Below are 19,191 nucleotides of genomic sequence, written 5' to 3'. Positions count from 1 at the left end.
GTAAGTCCTTCACAAATTGCAATCATAAAATAAAAATTAGGCTACTATACACTCATCCATACACTAAATTAGGTCTAAAATATGTTACTCCCTCCGTCTTTTTTTATTTGCTACAAGCACTTTTTCACAAAGACCAAGGAGGGAGTGGGGACCATTGACATAAATGGAATTAACAAAAAAGCAAATAGGTAAATTGTGGGACCTATGTATTATATATAGAAACATTTACAAAATCAAGAAGGAAGTGATGACAAATTTGTAAATAAAGTGTGAGACCTATGTACTATATATGGAAATATTTGCAAATGTAGCAAATAAATTGAAACACCCCTAAATGGTAAAATGTAACAAATAAAAAAAGACGGAGGGAGTAGTTATTAATTTGATTTTAGTAGATCTTGTATGACTATTGACCATTGATAATGAAATACCTCTATACTCTGTAGTCTATAATTAAAAAAAAACGGCTCCCCTCTTGTGGTAAAGTTTGAAGAGAAACATTCTCCATTTAGAACAGTTTGAAATTAAGAGTTTCCCATTTCATCTATCACCCTTTTTTTTTCTCTCTCTTCGCGTCACGTATTTGCCATACAGAATCCAGCGATGGCGACAAACGCTTTTTCCCCTCTCACTCACTTTCTCTCTCTTTAATCTCTGACTCTCACTTGCTTAATATTTCAATTCCAAAAACTTCGAACCAATTTTTCAGGTAAATTTCCTCCATTTTTTTACAGATCTTTCATCGATCAACTTTTGATTCTTCAAATCTTAAACTACCACTCGAACCTCTCATAAGTCATACGCAAATTCGTCATTCATACGCTAATTCCAAAGCTCGAATTGCAGAAGCTCGAATTGCAGGTTGTTGTTTTGTTCCTTAGATGAATCTACTTGTTTTGTTGCGGATTTTGGTGTGAATTGCGATATTTAAGATCTACTTCATGTGATTATTCATGCGATTGGTTTTATGCGGTTGTTATTGTTTGTTTCATGAATTCAACTTGTTTTTTCTTTATCTCATACTCCCTCCGTTTCCAAAAATCTTCCCTCTTTCAATTTAAGTGTGTTTTCAAAAGATCTTCCCTTTTACTTTATTCCTTATTTGAAATTTGTTTTCTCCTTTTTACCCTCTCATGTCCCTATCATATGGTCCACCATTATATTATTAATTCAATTTTACTCCATTTTTCTCTCCTACTTTAACCCCTTTTATTTGTTTATTTATCTTAATCCCTTTCTCTTTCCTACTTTACCCACCCCACAACCAACACAAGTGGATCCTCATTGGTATCTGTAGGAACAGTAACAAGGAAGATCTTTGTTTTTAGGGATGGATAACTTACATGTTATAAACTTATGATTCCAATGAATTTCTGGTATAACTTCTTAATTCATGTTTGTTTGTTTCATGGAACTAAATGATAGTTACAATTTGTAGATGCGCATATTTGTGTTCACTTGTTCTTGTTTAATTTCATCAGATCAATTTTTCAAGTGTTGTGGCTGGAAATCAGGAATGAATGACCTGTCATCCTCGGGCCCAGGGTGGCCGCCCCTCCTGGCTCAGGGATGGGCCTGTTGTTTAAGATAATAATACTGTCTGAGTTCCGAAACAATTATATCACCTTGGGATGTTTATACTTATATTGTTTCCTTTGTTATTTACTAGTTGTACTTAAACGACATGACACGCGTATTTAGTGCATGTTTGGTACAAGCCATAGAATGGAAAGAGACTGGAATTAAATATAGGACGAGAATGGTGACAAAAGTTGTTACTTTTATTGAGTGTTTCGTTCTATGGTAGAAAGATAACCGTTAGCACCAAGTAATGGATATTTTTACTTGAAAGAGGGAGGGCAAGGTAACGAAATGGGGGAGTTCATTACCGCCAAGTAATGTTAATGGATTGAGGAGGGATTGAAACAAACAAAAAGAATTTGAGTCGGTGATTGATTATGTATCTTAGAACTTAAGAACGTTGAACTGAACTTGCCATAAGGGTAGTTGTATAAAGGTGTAATGAACAATGTTTAAAAATCACATGTGAGGAGGAAGCCTTTTTTTCAATAAGGAAATGGTAGGACTAACTTAAAACATCCCAAATAGAAATGTGGTACAACTACAAAAAATGAAGATAGTATCTTTATCAATTCAAGACACTTGCAGCAGCATTATTTTATGTTTTTTCGTCTTGCTGTTTCTTTGATTCAAATCTTAAGATTGTTTCTCAGTTTTGCTTGTTGAATTTTTTTTCATTTTTTTTAGTAAATGATCTTCTAAAATTTCAAGATAACTTTAATCTTCAAATGGTAAGTGAATAAAAAGGTCATATTGCTAGTAGGATTACTTTGCAACCTCTATATTATTTGCGTGATGAAATTACCTTATAATTATGTGAATCTGTCCTTTATGTTCATCGCCTTTTATTTTTTTTTTTTTTTTGGTTTGGGAGCAATTTGAAGTGTGTGCAGTCAGTTGATAATATCTAATTTTGATGTGTTGCATAGGTTCTTTTATCGTGTAAAAGAATCTGAAATTTTGGAGTACTAAAAATACGGAGAGAGAGAATTATGGGGTATATTGGGGCTCATGGTGTTGCGGCGCTACATAGACACAAGTACAGTGGTGTGGATCACTCATATGTGGCCAAATACATCTTACAACCGTTCTGGACTCGATTCGTGCAATTTTTCCCTCTCTGGATGCCGTAAGTGTACAATTTTTTTTAATGCTTTTTTGCTCATAAATTACGATTATGGTATATGTAGAATAGTTAATTTGTTTTCAAATAATTTGGTTATTGAAGGGGTTTCTTTTTGGGTAGATCAAATGAGTAAATTGGCAGATATACGTTTCATTTCAAATGGTTCACAAAAATGCCAAGTATTGAACGCATGACCTACAATAACAATTGTTAAGCATTCACCACCATGCCAAGAAACCTTTTTATATCTTGAGAGTTTGCTATATGGCCTCCCGAAACCGGAACCCTAGCCATCTTCTCTTTCCTTGTGTTTAACAAGTGTTCCTCTCCTTATGAGAGTCTCTCTCTCCGTCTTATAGTAGTTTTTGCATCCCCTCTTCTAAGGGTTCTCTCCTCTTCTTTTATGGGAGTTGTGGGGAAGTTTTATTGCTCATTAGTAGTACTTCAAGTTTGGGAAGATGTCATATGCAAGAATTGTGATCTCATTTACACTATGAATCCTTATATTCAAAGAATTATAGCACGTATTGTGAAGGCCTCCGTTGTCAAAGATGCAAAGTCATCAAAGTATTCTCATGGGAGGATTGAAGTTATGATTCTACTTGAGTTCTTTGGATGTAATATTTGTGGTTGTATCTTAGATTTACTAAATAGTATGAATCTCTATCAATGTAGATGCCTCATAGCTTTCTATGAATGACAAATATAATGTTCTCGTAAAAAAAAGAAACCTTTTTATGCTGTTTGCTCCTATTATATAGTTTATTTCTGCTTCACGTGTGGGTCCACCACTGAGCCACGTTAATAAGAAATTTTGAGGATCTCAATCAATGAAGATTTGAAACATTGTACACCATTAGAGTCTTCATATCATATTATCATCATATATGATTTTGACCACCTCAAGAACTTTTCATCTCTTTGAATTCTTTGAAATGCATGGTTTTGGAATACCAAATTTTTTTTTTAGGAGGTGGAAGTATATAAGTTAATATGTATCCCGCTACTAGTTTTGTTATCTAAAGGTAATAGTATTTCATCAGTTTAGACTTATAATGTTCTATATGTTATTGGTCTGTTATGAGGACAGCCTCAAAGGCTAATGAAGTAATGAACGATAATTTATGAAATTGAGCTATGCGGGGAATAAAATGTGCGCATGGTTGTTTTGATTGGGTCATATGTTGGGTGTCACCTTTGGATTATGTTCAACTTTGTATCGCATATTTTTGTGTTTTAAGCTTTTTTTCCATTGTTGTCTCAAATGTATGGAGCGCATCTGTAGATCCAGGTATATAGTTATACGTGTATTGGTTTTAGTGCAAGCTTAAGTTTGTTATATGCATTAAGTTATGCTGCTTTTCATTGTTTTCTCCAAGTAATTGGTATCCCCACCCTTATTTATTAGCGTTCTGGTACATTTTTTGGAGAGGAAATGTATTTCGTGTTGTTATATGTTTAAGTGTTTGCTTGTCCTTGCTTTTGCATAATCAGTACTTAGTGTTCATTTTGATTTAGTGTGAAGTTGCTAATTCTTCCTCTTTTTCTTTGGGTATGTTTGCTATTTCTGGATGGTTTCTCAGTCCAAATATGGTAATTATATCTTGTTCACCCTTCAAGTTTCTATCTTCTTTTACTTTTACTTCACTTTAAAAAAATGTTGCTATTTCAACTTGATTGTTCATGATTGTCTCAGGGATTAAGTTTCTCTTTTGATGCAGATAACGTTGACTGGATTAATGTTCTTAACGACTTCTGCATTGCTTGGATATGTAAGTGAATAAATTTTTATTTTCTTTTAAGTATTGTATTTGTTTGGTTTATGGTTTTGGAACATATTTTATGTCATATTTTTTCTTTCCCGCTTGTTTTATATGTAGCCTTTGAATCAAGTATCTATGCCTCACACTACTAGACTCATAAAATGTCCTGGTTCCTTATAATTATTACTTTATTTCATATATACTTTATATCACGTGGGATCCATTTTGAAGCCTTTCCTATTTTATGCTCGTAGAAATCTGTTAAATTACCCCTTCAAAAGGAAATCTGTTAAGTTGAAGAGGACTTCTATATTGACGTTTTTTTGTGGTGCTGTTTCAGGGATTGTTTATAATATTTTATTTTCTTTGTGTAGCAAATTTGTTTGGTTCTAAATTGAATTGGGTCAAGTAGTGGCCTTAGAGCCTTATTATGTGAGGAAGCAATCATAGTGCTAGAAATTGTCATGTTTATGAGATTTAAGGTCTCTATTAATAATAATAAAGATATTATGTTGGTTGATAGTGTGAAATTATCATTGTTCTGTAATGCGTGTGTGACTATTGTCTATGGTTGGTGAAGGATATGAATCTGTTTTTTCGCTAGCTGATGAAAATTTATCTAAAATTGGCTTCACTTTCAGCTATATTCACCTCGTTTGGATTCACCACCACCTAGATGGGTTAATTTCATGCATGGATTATTGCTCTTCTTATACCAGGTTCGTTTTCACTTATGAGTGACGGATGACCTGTTTCTTATCGGTGAACTTTTTGTTGATTTGGTTTTATACTTCTTTTTTTGTCCTTGGACATAACCCTTCTCTTGACCCCTCCCCATCGAAAATTTTTCATGCCCTCGCATGTTTGTTGTGGCTAAGGTGGTAAAAAGGAGAAGTTTGCATCCGCAATTAGGAAGCTTGCAATGGCTTTGTGGGAAAACAAATATCGATTACTAACAGGGGAATAACCAAGGGGGGGGAGGGGTGAGTCATGGCCTCCCCTTGATCTTGCATATCTATTAGATGTTGTATACTTCAGCACTAGGTGTACTGTAGCTCAGTTGGTTTAAGTTGATTGTTGAAATACAAGTTTCCAGCTCTCAAGTTGAAAGCCTCCAACAGACATGTTTTTTGGTCTTTTATGGTTTTGATTACTACCATCTGAGTACGTACGAGGAAAATTAGTTCTAGATTACAACACTACTATGGGCATTAACTCGTTTTCTTTTCATAATTTTTGGTTCTTAATATTTTTGACACCCTCAATTTTATTTATTTTTGCTTTTTTTGGAGATTATCTTGTATTCTTCAAATATTCTAAGGAATTCAAGAGCTTATAATAATTTCTTGAGACTTTGGTACATATACTAAGTTTGGTTCCCCTAATAAAAAAATCTAGGCTCCGCTACTGATTACTAATGCCTATGAGGCTAGGAAAACTGTACCGTTAACTTTATATCTAATCGATCATAATGAACGTTGAGATTGATTATGAATAGGCAACTTATTTGGTGAAATTGTGTAGAATGAGGAACTTTACTTCTTATTAGTTCTTTCATGGTATGTAATCCCCATTTGGTCAGTTGTGTAAATGCGTTGTTTGATATGGGATAGTAGAAGCCCTTAGCTAAAGCTGTAATATAGCATAAACATCAAATCTTTATCTGACTGATCCAAACAGTCAAGGTAGAACCATAGAAGCAGAGGACAATGACCTGTTGGAACTGTGCAATAGATACAATAATTGATGATTTGGTTAATGTCAATGAAAGGCAATTCAGATTTGCTCTCCACTGTCCACCTATGCTTCATTTTTATTTTTCATTTATGCGTTATGCTCATTATAAAAGGTTAAAGATATGTTAAGGATAATGAGCTGTTAGAAATAGGCAATAGATATTATTATTAATGATTTGAACCTGATTAATGTCAATATCAATATTTCTCTCCCCCACACTTTTCTTTTTCGTTCATGTTTTATGTTTCATATAGATAGTTAAATATAGAATTTTCATCTTTGCTGGAAGTTCTTTGCTTTGCTTCAGGAGTTTGGGGATTTGAGGTGACCTAGGAGGAGTTATGTTGTGCTTATACTGCTTAAGTTTTTGGTAGAGTTGGGTAGAATGAAATTCACATGTGTTTTTCAGTATCCTCCTCAAGCATGTCATGTACGTTGAGATATAATAACTTAGAGAGCTTTCTGATGGGCTAGGGACGTGAGGACTTCTGTGAAATTCAATCTAAATTTTACAGAGCAATAGATAAGATTTTCTAATAACTTTTTCAACATTTGTATGAGGACAAGCTGTCCTCCTAGTATAACCTCTCTTCTCATTCCTAATGTATATTTTGTTTCTTATAAAAGATACTTTTTTTTACGGTGCTTATCTTTTTTTAGTTATATCGTAAACTCATCATCATACACTACCCTTAATAACCCCTCTTCTCCATCCTCTAGTTCTCTTCTCTCTCATTCCTTAAACTTATTTCTCTTACTAATTTACGTATGGATATTAATTTGATCAATTTTCCTATGCTTATTAATTGTCAAGATATCATATATAAATAAAATACTATAATATTTATATATGTATATATATTATTCGTAAACATAACTAGATAATGTTTTTTTTGCTCTATATATATATATTATAGTGTTTTTCTGTAACAAATAATTAATGTTTGGAATATACAAATAAACTTCTTTTATGTGAAGGTATATTTTTCTGATCATATGCGCATATACTAGTTCTTGCACACATTTCATTTTCAGATTTGAAAATATTACAGTTAAATAAATTTGCGTATCTATTATCTATATATTTTAATTTATCATATATATTCATAATTTGTTTACTACTTTTTTTAAATTCCAAACTGGCTGGAATGGAATTTCATCTCCACTTAAGTACGAGCAGAACGTATTTCCATCTCCATTTAAGCAGGAAAACTTCCCTACCATTGTTTTGAATCTCGGATGCTGTCCTGATGGTGGTAACAGTTGGAGAACCACTTTCTTGGGTAATGTTGATTGTTTTCTGCCATTCCATGCTTCCAGCCTTGTATCTCGTTAGTGGTATGAAAAAACAAACCCCTACAATGTGGTCAAAATTTAATACCATGTTCCTTCCTTTGTGATGATGGAACTTCTAATCTCCTTAGTTCAAATTTCTCTGGAAGGATTAACTGTAAAACGAACAATGAATTCAAAGAAGGACCTACTGAGCTTGGTTTTTATCATTGCCAATATTTTTGATGAGGCGTTGGCGATGGTAAATGTGGTTTCCTGTGGCGAAGGTGATTGTCGTGGGTGAAAGGTGGTTTGCTGTCAATGGTGCTACTTAGCTTTTTTTCGTTGTTTTATAGGCAAGTATGGGGAGAGCACGCTTGTAGGAGATGCTTGCACTGTGAAGTTCTTGACATATCCTTCGAGTTACTATTCTGCAATATGGAAATATTGTGCGATGTTCCATGCTGAGATCTGTAATCTGTCACATGTTTGCACAAGCAAAAATCTGTGTGATGACTGGTCCATGCTGAGGTCTCACATGCATGGGGAACTTTTCCCAGTCAGTATTAAAGAAAGCATACTTTAGTTAGATGCTTCGTTTGTAGTTACTTGAAGAATTAGGTGACCACTTAATATTGATGTTTATTGCATTGTTTTTAAAATGGTTACTTTTTCTCCTACTCTCTTCTGATTACACTCCAGACCTTCGATGCTGTGGATGGGAAGCAAGCAAGACGTACCAATTCCTCAAGTCCATTGGGTGAGCTGTTTGATCATGGTAAGTTTCTTTCCCAATTCCCATTCCAATGTCTGCCTTAATCCTATCCTCCTATTTTTCGCCTACTTGTGTCATGTCACCAATATGTTATTTTCTACTAATGTTTGAAACTATTTGATGTATCCTTTTGATGTGTTTGATTTTGCATTGCAGGATGTGATGCCCTCGGCTGTGCAGTGAGTAGCATGCTTTCTTCCAATATTTATGTGTGCTCTCAAGTAGATGGACTTAAAATCTATATTTCTGTCTCAGCTTGAAGCCCTTGCTTTTGGGAGTACTGCTATGTGTGGAAGGGCAACTTTCTGGTTTTGGGTGATTGCAGCTATTCCATTTTATGGCGCAACATGGGAAAAGTATGTGGTCTAGATTTTGCTACATCTTTTTCAAAGGGACTCGGACAGTTCACAGTTGGGAATTGGGATAGCCTCTGTGGCATCATGTTGATCTACATTCATTTAATTAATGACAAATGTTGTTTTAGTTGAGCTTTTCCGTTTGTTCCAATAGGTAGTGTCTCACTCCGAAACCTAAATAATGAAGCATAAGAATATGTGGTTTCCTTATATGTGCTTGCTTTTTTTTAATGCTTTATATTGGTTCTGTTTACATATTGATGCTAACTGAATGTCATTTTTTTTTTGCGATTCTGCCCTCATACAGCCCTAATCCCAAGATTTAAACTCATTTTACGTTGTTATTATTTGGGGAAACACTCCAGAGTTTTCAATAGTATATACATTATCCTACTATAGTGTCTCTAGACGATTGGTTTTTGTACTTTTATGGTAGAATTTCGCCCTTGCGGATGATTTTGTATTGGTGAACAAGACTAGGGATGGAGTTAATGCTAAATTGGAAAGATGGAGTTAATGCTAAATTGGAAAGATGGAGGCAAACATTAAATCTAGAGATTTTAGGCTATATCGGAGCAAAACGTAGTGTATGGAGTGTAATTTTGTTACCGAGGGAGACACTTGAGGATGTAGTAGATTAGATGGAAATGCATTACCTTAGGTAAGTGTTTAAAGTACCTACTACCTTGGTCAATCTTACATTGGATTCAAGATATTGACCTAGATTTGACTCATAGGATTTAGGGATGACTGGGATTTTGTGCGATAGTTGTGAACCTCTAAGTTGGAAAGGGAAATATTATAAGACAACTTAGACCAGCATTTTTGTATGGGTCTGAGTGTGGGATTTTAGGAAAGGTCGTATTAGGATGAAGATGGGGGGAGGGGGGGTAGTAGAGATACGCATGTTCGAGTCTTCGAGATGGATCTGCGGTAAGTCTGGGAACACATTAAGAGACATAGTTTGGAATTAAGAAACTCTTAAAGGGTTGGAGTTGTAGACATTGAGAGTAAGATAAAAGAGAACCGTGTATAGTGGTTTGGGCATGTGAGATATTGTATAGAGGATGCATAGGGTAGTGTAATGTTGGGATGTGGCCACAAGGGAGATTTAGATGAAGTTGAGGGAGACCAAAGATGATTTGCAAGGAGAGTGTTAGATACGATATGAAGAAATTAGGTTTGGAGGAGCATGTAGCACTTGGTAGAAAAGAATGGGAGAGGATCCATGTAGACGACGATCTGAGACACATTCTTTACTCTTGCAGTGGACCCTTTCTAGTGAAATTAAAGCTCTGACATTGTTGTAATAGTTCTTTGGAAAAGAATTTTGGGATTTTCTACATTATACCCTTGTGTTTCTTCATTTTCTATGTTGTATCCCAGTCTTTTAAAAGTTTTACATTGTACCCTTAAACCTAGCTTTTTTAATGTATAGTGCCCTATTGCCGACTATGTGTCATAAATTTTGTTAACTTTTTGTGATCTTTAGGTACTACGCTAACTTTTTCATAGTTTTATTGATAAAGGACACACATTATAAGCAAGATTAAATCATCAGATTACAAATTATAGACAAAATATTTGCCTTTGAGTTAATAGGAAGGACAAAGTGCATAAAATGTTGTGAGTTTAAGGGTATCATGTGTAATTTCAAAATTGTTGGGGTACAACATAGAAATCAAAGAAAAACAAGGGGATAACGTAGAAAAACCTAAGAATTTTTTACACTTTTGAACAACCACTTAATTTTTAATCACTATATAGGGTAATTTTGTCTATTTTTGGACCTCTTTGAACTCATTTTAATGGGTTTTATACTGGGTGATGTTCTTGTCGTATTCTGACTATTCTCTAGTTTGTTTGTCACTTGCTGGGATTTGCTTCTATTGTTAGAAGGGTGATTCCTTACTGCAAATCTTCTTAATTATTCGAATTGGAACCTGACTGTCCCCTTTCTTTGCTTGTGATGTTTAGCTACTTCACCAATACTCTAATCCTTCCTGTAGTCAATGGACCTACAGAAGGCCTCATGCTGATCTATTTGTGTCACTTCTTCACAAGTTTTGTCGGTAAGCCACTTAAACACTACTAGTTTTACATTTCTTATTCATCGGATATGCTTGTAGTGTTTAGTTGGTTGGCATCTCATGTAATTGTGTTATCCTATTAAAATAATAACCATGTGGAGAATTGCATGCAAGGAAATATGTTTTGTGATCAACTGGTCTTCAACAAGTATGAAATATGACCAGTGACTTAGGTGATTAGCAGCAATCTGACTCATATAGAATCAATCTGACTTATGTAGGTTTGGACTTCCATTATGATCAGTGTGACCATCTATTTCTATGTCTTTTCTCTATGATATTGCGGTTTATAATGGTATATATCTCAGTTTGCTAGTCTGGAGTTGTTGCATCAGTATTTTTCTAAGAGCATGTAGAAACCAAAGAGAAGTCAATGCCTATTTATGCATAGATGTATAACATATTAATTTTGGGTGGTAGGGTGCTCTTTGTCAGAGTGCCATTGATTGAATTGTTTACATCTGGTTTTAGGTGATGGATGCATTTGAAAATTGATTTGTTTCTGTTAATAATCTATAAAATTTTCTGTGTATTAGGTGCTGAATGGTGGGCTCATCAGTTTGGAACATCAATACCCGTCTTGAGCTGGGTGCCATATGTTAGTGGTAATGTAACAAAGCGCTAAGTGCATGCATCTTGCAAAATCTTGTTTTTGATCTTAATGACGATGCGGATATTTTTCTCAGCATCTTATGTTAATTAGGTGTTTTTTTTGAGCAGATCTTGTTGCTATTTAAATTCCTGAGTTTGGTCCGAGTAGTTTCGCATATACTCCCCCCGTCCCATATTACGATACACTTTCTATATCTGTCCGTCTCACATTTGTTGACACACTTCCTAAAATGGCAAGGTCCCACTTATTTTATATTATTTCCCTCTCTTCATCAGGGTCCCCAAACAATAATAAGTAAACACACTCACTCATCCTTCAAAACTTTGAGGCCTCAAAATCCACTGATTATAATTTAAAAGTTTCCTACTATCAACTACCAACAATAAAATAAGTAAGTCCAATAAAACTCCTAAAACTATGTAACGGTCAAAGTGTATTGATTAATATGGGATGGGTGGAGTATATTTCAGAGCAGTCATTTGCTTGTACTTGTGAAGCTGAACTGAGAAAGTCATCTGTTTGGCTGCTTTCCTTTGAATGGCCCAGATTTGTGCAACATGGATAGATTGTGTTAAATATAATCAAGACGCATCCATATATGGTGTACTGAAAAACTTATATAGTTTATATTCATAAGAGATCAATTAATTTTAACTTACAAATTATAATAGTACGTTGGATGTGTGGACATACACGAGAGGAACGATTGAGAAATGATATAGTGAGGAGGAAAGTTGGGTGATATTTGGGAACAAGATGAAGGAGAATTGTCGAAGGTGGTTTGGAATAGGGGTGCTTATCGAACGAGCCGAGCCCGAATAGCACTGGCTCGAGCTCGTTTAACTTTTCATCGGCTCGGCTGGGCTCGTGAGCTCGATGAGTTTGAGGGAGCCGAGCTCGGCTCGAGCTCGTGATTAGCTTTTGCTGCTCGAGCTCGGCTTGGCTCGAGCTCGTTTTCAGGCTCGGCTCGAACTCGGGTTCGATTATGGGCTCGAGCTCGTTTGGAAAATTTATCTTTCTTCTAATATATACCTTAGTTAATATCTTAAAAGAAATACCTAATATAATTTTTAATATATAAAAATAATTTCTTAACATAAAATAATTTTTTAATATAAAATAATTTTTAATACTTCCTCCGTTTTTTTTAGATGTTACACTTTCTATTTTAGGAAATTTTAAATTAGATGTTACACTTTTATTTTGGGTAATAACTTCTCTCTATCTCTCTCCTATCACATGTTCACATGGGCCCTTTTGTTTTTCATTCTCTCTATCTCTCTCCTCTCCAAAAATTACCTAGGAGTCCGTGATTTGAAAAGTGTAACATCTAAAAAAAACGGAGGAAGTATAATTTTTTTTTTAATATAAATTTTTTTTAAAATATAAAATAATAATTGAGCTGTTCACGAGCTTTTCTAGCCGAGCTTTGCTTAGCTCGGCTCGTTTAAGTCTCGAGCCGAGCCTGAACTCGAGCCGAGTCACAACGAGCCAAGCTTTGACTGAGCTTTGACCGAGCCGAATCCGAACTGTTTGCGAGCTTGTCATGCTCATTATCAACCCTAGTTTGGACATGTAAGACGGAGACCAAATGATGTACCAGTTATGATTCTTGAAGAGTTACAAAGTGATGAGATTGTAAGGGGTAGGGGAAAACCTAGAAAACTTGGATGAGGATAGTTGAGAGTGACATTAGTCTACTTATTATTCAGCATGATATGACGCTAGATAGAGCACCGGAAGAGAGAGAGAGAATATATGTGGATGGCACTACTTGACCCAATTTTTATTACTTATACTTTACTTTTGGTGTTTTGCAAAATTTTCTCCCTAAAGCCTTTTGTATTTTTTCTTTTCAAGGTTTTCTCAAACCATTCATTTTTTTAATCATTATCTTTCATGAAGCTTTTTCAAATTTTATGTCTATCCTCTTATTTTGGTTATCCACTTATCCCTGAATGCTGACTCCCTTCTTTTTGCTCCTTGATTCAGGGATTCCAACGTACCAAGCTGCACTGTACCTAATGATAGCTTTTGCTGTGATTCCTACTGTTATATTCAAGTTGGTATTCTTTGCTACATATACAAATCTTATTTGTTACTTCATCTGCATTATTCAGTGAATTAATTTGCACGTTGAATCAGGATTAAACTAGAGTATCTGGTTTAGGAGTAGCATAAAAAAGGGAATAATATAATGAGCGGGCATGGTCAATCCTGATTTGTCCCTTGATATCTGCATAGTTTATGTTCTTTAAAGTGTTGGTATAGTGTCATTTCATTGGATGTGCAGCATGACATTTGACTTCTTGTTGCCTGGAATGATCTCATTTTGGACATGCTTCCTGTGCAGCATACAGAATGTCTATAGGGTAGTTAAATTGAGAAAAGGAAGTATGCTGCTTGCTTTAGCTATGGTAAACATCCTTTCTATCTTTTCTATTATTGTTTTCGTTATATTTCTTTTCTGTAATTATCCGGGAACTCACTCTTAGCGATTAATGTCAGCTCTACCCGTTTGTGGTGCTCATGGTTGGAGTCCTTGTGTGGTACAGTCCACTTCCCTATACTTATACTTGCTTTGTGCTCTTTTTATCCCTTGTATATTTATAATAACACTACTGGTCCTGCAGGGACTATTTGTCTCCATCTGATCTACTTGGCAACTATCCCCATCTCATTGTATTGGGCACTGGACTTGCATTTGGTTTCCTTGTGGTATGATAACATTATTTTTTTCTTAAAATCTTCTTTTTGTAAGATTATTGTGCATGTTGTTTGTACCAGGGATTGTTGTATCTCTTTCATCACAGTACTTGTTTGTTCAAGCTGATGTTAAAGAATGTTCTTGCAGGGAAGGATGATTTTGTCTCACATGTGTGATGAGCCAAAGGGTCTCAAAACTAGCATGTGTATGGTATGGTTCTGATTGATGATTATCTTTTGTCCTATTATTCTCCAAGTTCCTTGAAAACATGTGTTCGCTAATTGTTACCTTTGATGAAAACATGTGCATCTCTTTCATCTATTTCTGGCTTGTCTTTTTGCAATTTACTTGCCAAAAGTTGATGCTTTACCTTCTTGGAATTTACCTTTTGCATATACACTTAGGGAATGACATTTGATCATGTAGCTGATACTCCCTCCGTTCTTGAATACATCTAAAATATCTAAATGGTTCGGAGTTTAAGAGCTGGTAATGAAAAAACAACATATAAACCCTTGTGATGTTATAATGAAGAGAGAAACGGTAGAAGTATTGACAAAATTGTGGTAGAAGAGTTTGATTGAAGTAAGAGAGAAAGTGCATTAGTAGGGCCAAAACTTACCAAAAAGGGAAACTGTAGTCTGTAGAAGTATTTCTAAACAGGCCAAAAATGAATATGGTCGAAGTAGTAAAGAACGGAGGGAGTGTATGATTTGTGTAAGAGAGCCTCTAACATACTTGTTCGGTGTAAAAGAATATGGTTCTGTTAGAGAGGAACCTTTGAGAGGTTTGATGGTATAATTTCAAAGCTTGCATGAGCTAGTTAAGGCAAATTACTTTAAGATCCAACAGGAAGGATAAAAGAAACATTGATGTGGAAGTTCCAAGACTTGGGCATTAGGAGTTTAGCAGATCCAGGTGGCAGAATTGTGTGTGGCTCAATTCAAACTCTTAGTTATCTTTTGAGTTTAATGCTTGTAGGTTTGAGACTTTGATAGGGGAAAATACATTTTGACTTCCATGCATTTTGTCTCCAGAAATTTGACCAAGCTAACTCACGGGATTGGATAATATTGTTTTATCCATGTCTGGAACATCTTGAAGAAAGCGCATTTGAGTGTTATTAAGACTTAAGAGGGAGTTACTCATACGTCAGGTTCTATTCATGACTTAGTGCAGACTGCAGAGACCGAATTCTCTAACACCCCTGACCCCGAATAAGGGCGATAATCGAGCGAGTTGACTGCGAATTAGGTTATGCTTATTTGGCTTGGGATAGCTCAAGTAGGGCACATTGTGTTGAGCTTTGAGCGATTGTTGATCAAGTCGAGTTTGAGTTGCGTGTGAGTGGACATTTTTAATTAAACACCAGTCGTTGAAGCTATCTTGAGGAGAGAGAAAGCAAAGAGAGTTCATGGAATGATGAAATATGAGATTAAAGTGTTTGTCGCAATTATCCTATCAAATGCTATCCTATCGAGTAGCCCACAGGCTTAATTTTACACGTTAAGATCTTGAGTCAACTCTGATCGTGAGTCGAACCAACTCGAGTCGAGTTTTTGCCATGGTTTTGAGTTTCTTGGGAGTAGACACACTTGATTAGCAGCCCTACCCTCTAAAAAGGCATTGTCCAAGCATGTTTAAGAGTTGCGCCTATAAGTAATGGAAAATATTTGCATGTAAGATGTAGGCACTTTCACTGATTAACTCGAGTTGAGTTTCCACCATGGTTTTGGGTTTCTTGGGAGTAGACACACTTGATTAGCAGCCCTACCCTCTAAAAAGGCATTGTCCAAGCATGTTTAAGAGTTGCCTATAAGTAATGGAAAATATTTGCATGTAAGATGTAGGCACTTTCACTGATTAATTCCTCTTTCCTTTTGGGGAGATAAGTTTGGGACCTCCTAACTCGTTATCAAGGGCTATTATTGTATTAAGTATGGGGGAGGGAAGCTAAAGTCATTTAAGCCCCAAGGCCATAGATTGACTATCCCATGACTTCTAAGCACAACTAAGAGATGTGGACAATAAGGTCTCAACCAATCAAACTTATATTTTTATTGCAATACTTGAATAAGAGAGTCTCACCTTAGGAGCGATGATAAATCGTTAATTGAGCCACACTGCCCAATATTCAACATTTTTTTTATAAATAAAGGCAACTTTTTGCCAAAAAGTAAAACTGTGATCTCTGCCAAAAAGCAGAAGTTGCATCAATTAGTGTGTTTCGCTCAGCCTTTTCCCCAGAAGTGCAACCAGTTATTTGTAAGAACCTCTGTTTGTGTTTAAGACAGTTGTTATTTATAATTCAACTCCTGTTTCTTTATGTTGATATGCTGAAATTACAATATTGTCCCTACGAGTGGGCAGGCTGTCCACTATCGATTAGCGTTTTATCACTCCTCCCGACCTTAGTAATTGGTGGTCAACCACGAGGGAGTCTTTGGAAACACCAAGTAACCAGATTTGGTGTATCTGTTTTTTAAATAGTCCTGTGAAGTTGAGGGGTTGTGATTCTTTCATCATTGGCAACTAGTGATGCAATATAATATTGTTCATCGAGCTTCTTTTTGTCTTTTCTGTTCTATGTTTTGCATTTCTTTTCTGCATTTGTAGGTTACTAACTTTTTGACTATGATCTTTTGCTCAGTCTCTTTTGTATCTGCCTCTGGCCATTGCGAATGCTTTGACTGCCAGGCTGAATGATGGGTAGGAAGTTTACCTGTGGGCTTTGCCATTCTTCCTTTTGAGTTTTGTCTAATGACGTGACTGCATCTTATTGATTTTCCATCTTTTTGACATGTTCTCAGTGTTCCTTTAATCGATGAGCTCTTGGTGCTGCTTGGTTATTGTGCATTTACTGGTATGAGACATGTAACCTCTTTCATAACTAGTTGTTTTCTCCTTTTTGTTATTGCTATTCACTTTGAATTCATTATTTTTATAGTTCAACATTACTATTATAACGGAAACCTTTGTAAACATGTAAAACAAATTCTTTTTGTGCTAACACAGATTAGAGTAGGCTATGTAATACACAAAATTTTCCCTTGGTTTTCCTGTATTGAGTGAAAAGTTTGTTTGGAGTAAAGGTGAACATACAATAATGGGTAAATTCCTGTTCCAGTATTACTTTGCTTTTTCTGATAAAGGTTATGGCTTGGCGCAGCTTGTCTGTACGTGCACTTTGCAACATCAGTCACTCATGAAATCACAACTGCATTGGGAATTTACTGCTTCAGGTGACTATATCTATTTGTCTTTGTACAGCTGCTTCTTACATTTATTTGTATCTAATTGATGGTTTGCCGTGTTTTGTGGTATGGATGCGAATGTGTCTCCCTACTAAAAAAATTCATATAATCATGCAGCAACTTGTCTATACTTTGCACTGCATACATGATTTGTCTTATAGAGTAGCACTAGGATTCCGTTCCCTCATGTTGGTTTAAGATAAACAACCTCTAATCAAAAGAATGTGAGTCCATACCCTCTCTAGTTGTTATATATTCCCCAATGGCAACATGCCATTATGGCAGTATGAAGCAATTGGGTTGCTATGGTTTATATTTTGAGGTATAGTGTTCTCTATCACTGCCTCTTTCAATTCAAGGCAGCTAGATGCGGGAAAAACAGACACCACTAGATCCCGTCTAGATACTCTAATGACATTTTACCGACTTACCCCCTATTATTTTTTATGCTTATGAATGCTCAAATATCTTATATACTAGTGCATGCTCCACTGACAAATTTTTTTCCGGTAACGAGTTTCATATGAAGGCATAAGTGGCTTTGCTCAGCAAATAGTACTTGTATTGGGGAAGGTAATATTATATAAATGGATAGATAGAATAATTGGTGCTAGACTGCCAATGGTGCATCGCTTTACAGTGAACATTTGGGGAGGGAGGGACAACTGAACTGTTGGATGGTACTTGTAATGAGAGTGTGGGTGGCACGACCAGTTGTAGCATCAGCAATGGAAGCGGAGTCTGTTCAGAGGGGATTTTGGGTGGTCATGGTGAGAGGAAGGCTTATTAGTTTCCAGGTCTTTTTTTTGGGGGGGGGGGGGGTGGTACTGTAATAGGCCTGGAGAGTATGCTACTCAGACGTGGGAAGGGAACTATGCTACTCAAACTTGGGACTTATTTCAGACAGAGGTGTATGCCGTAGTGTTAGAGTCTGCTACATTATGTAAGGTTTCCATTTGGTGAATTTGAAGTGCTCTAGTGTTCATACCTATAACAGATTGGTACTTAAAGAGGTAAAATTATGGCACATTGACCATATTCCACAACTAAATTTGATGTTTGAATGATGGTCCAGTTTAATTAGTGACTGAAATATAGATCAACTTTGTTTAATCTTATAATAAGTCCTTATTTTTTCTTCTTTATGAATTACAGGATTACTAGAAAAGAAGCATGAGGAATTTAGGTTAATCCTTGGGAATGAAAGCTTTGGATCAACCTTTTATGGACTGTATCTTTGTGAGGTCAACTTACATTGCAAATTGTTGAAGATGTGGCTATCATTTATATAATGATTAGGATTGAGTACTCTTACAAAGGGCCAAGCTACATAAATCCTCATCACCAGAGAATTAGTCGCACCCTAAAAAAGAAATTGCAAGAGATTGGAGGCATGAAGTATCCCAGTGCTGGAAATTTTGGAAATTAATCTTGTATTATTTGTACTTTGTTTAAGTTTTTAGGAAACCTCTGCATCTTGGTTTGGTTTGGCTTTTCTACTGAATCCCAAGGGTGAGTCTTTGGCTTTCAAATTTTACTGTAGGAATTTTGCTTGCAAAATGCAAATGTAATTAACTAATTATTCTCTCTGATGTGGAAGAAAAAATGGCTGCTGAAACATGTTTTTTGGACACTTTTTTTCGACAACAAACAATTGAAGTAAAAAAGTCCAAGTACCCCTAGCCCTCACAGCCAGGCGATGGGCACCATCAACTAGAGACCTATGAACCTTAACTACAGCAACTAGCAAGGTACTCTAGTTGCAAGGCTTTTGAAATGATATCTCTGGCAGCATGTTGATGAGCTATGTCTGCTAAACTTGGATTAATCAAGGCCTTGATCGCTCACTTGGAGTCTGTCCAAATAACAAGAGTCTTCGATTTTGACATCGCTACATTTAGACCTTGAGCAATTGCT

The 19,191-nt window shown here is 35.7% G+C and overlaps 1 protein-coding gene across 3 annotated transcripts; it reads left to right on the top strand.

Moving 5' to 3' along the window:
* Positions 1-475: 475 nt before the first annotated feature.
* LOC104901639 (choline/ethanolaminephosphotransferase 1) lies at positions 476-18,892 on the top strand. 3 transcript variants are annotated; one of them, XM_048634896.2, is made up of 19 exons: positions 478-709; positions 2,511-2,710; positions 4,291-4,300; positions 4,429-4,479; positions 5,112-5,189; positions 8,182-8,257; positions 8,411-8,433; positions 8,510-8,610; positions 10,588-10,682; positions 11,237-11,305; positions 13,306-13,375; positions 13,667-13,730; positions 13,822-13,862; positions 13,947-14,031; positions 14,168-14,230; positions 16,671-16,729; positions 16,831-16,883; positions 17,190-17,262; positions 18,430-18,892. In XM_048634896.2, exons 2-19 carry the CDS (start codon positions 2,574-2,576, stop codon positions 18,449-18,451), a joined length of 1,170 nt encoding a protein of 389 aa, XP_048490853.1. In that variant the 5' UTR covers positions 478-709; positions 2,511-2,573; the 3' UTR covers positions 18,452-18,892. The 3 variants fall into 3 exon arrangements, with proteins under 3 accessions (XP_057247208.1, XP_048490853.1, XP_010687532.1); XM_010689230.4 differs by having other exon boundaries at positions 478-861; XM_057391225.1 differs by lacking the exon at positions 14,168-14,230 and having other exon boundaries at positions 476-861.
* Positions 18,893-19,191: the final 299 nt, after the last annotated feature.

This window comes from Beta vulgaris, chromosome 8 (assembly GCF_026745355.1).
Source record: "Beta vulgaris subsp. vulgaris cultivar EL10 chromosome 8, EL10.2, whole genome shotgun sequence".
Taxonomy (NCBI): Eukaryota; Viridiplantae; Streptophyta; class Magnoliopsida; order Caryophyllales; family Amaranthaceae; genus Beta; species Beta vulgaris.
The sequence above is the reverse complement of the archived record's forward strand: the minus strand, read 5'-3'. Positions and strand labels throughout refer to the sequence as shown.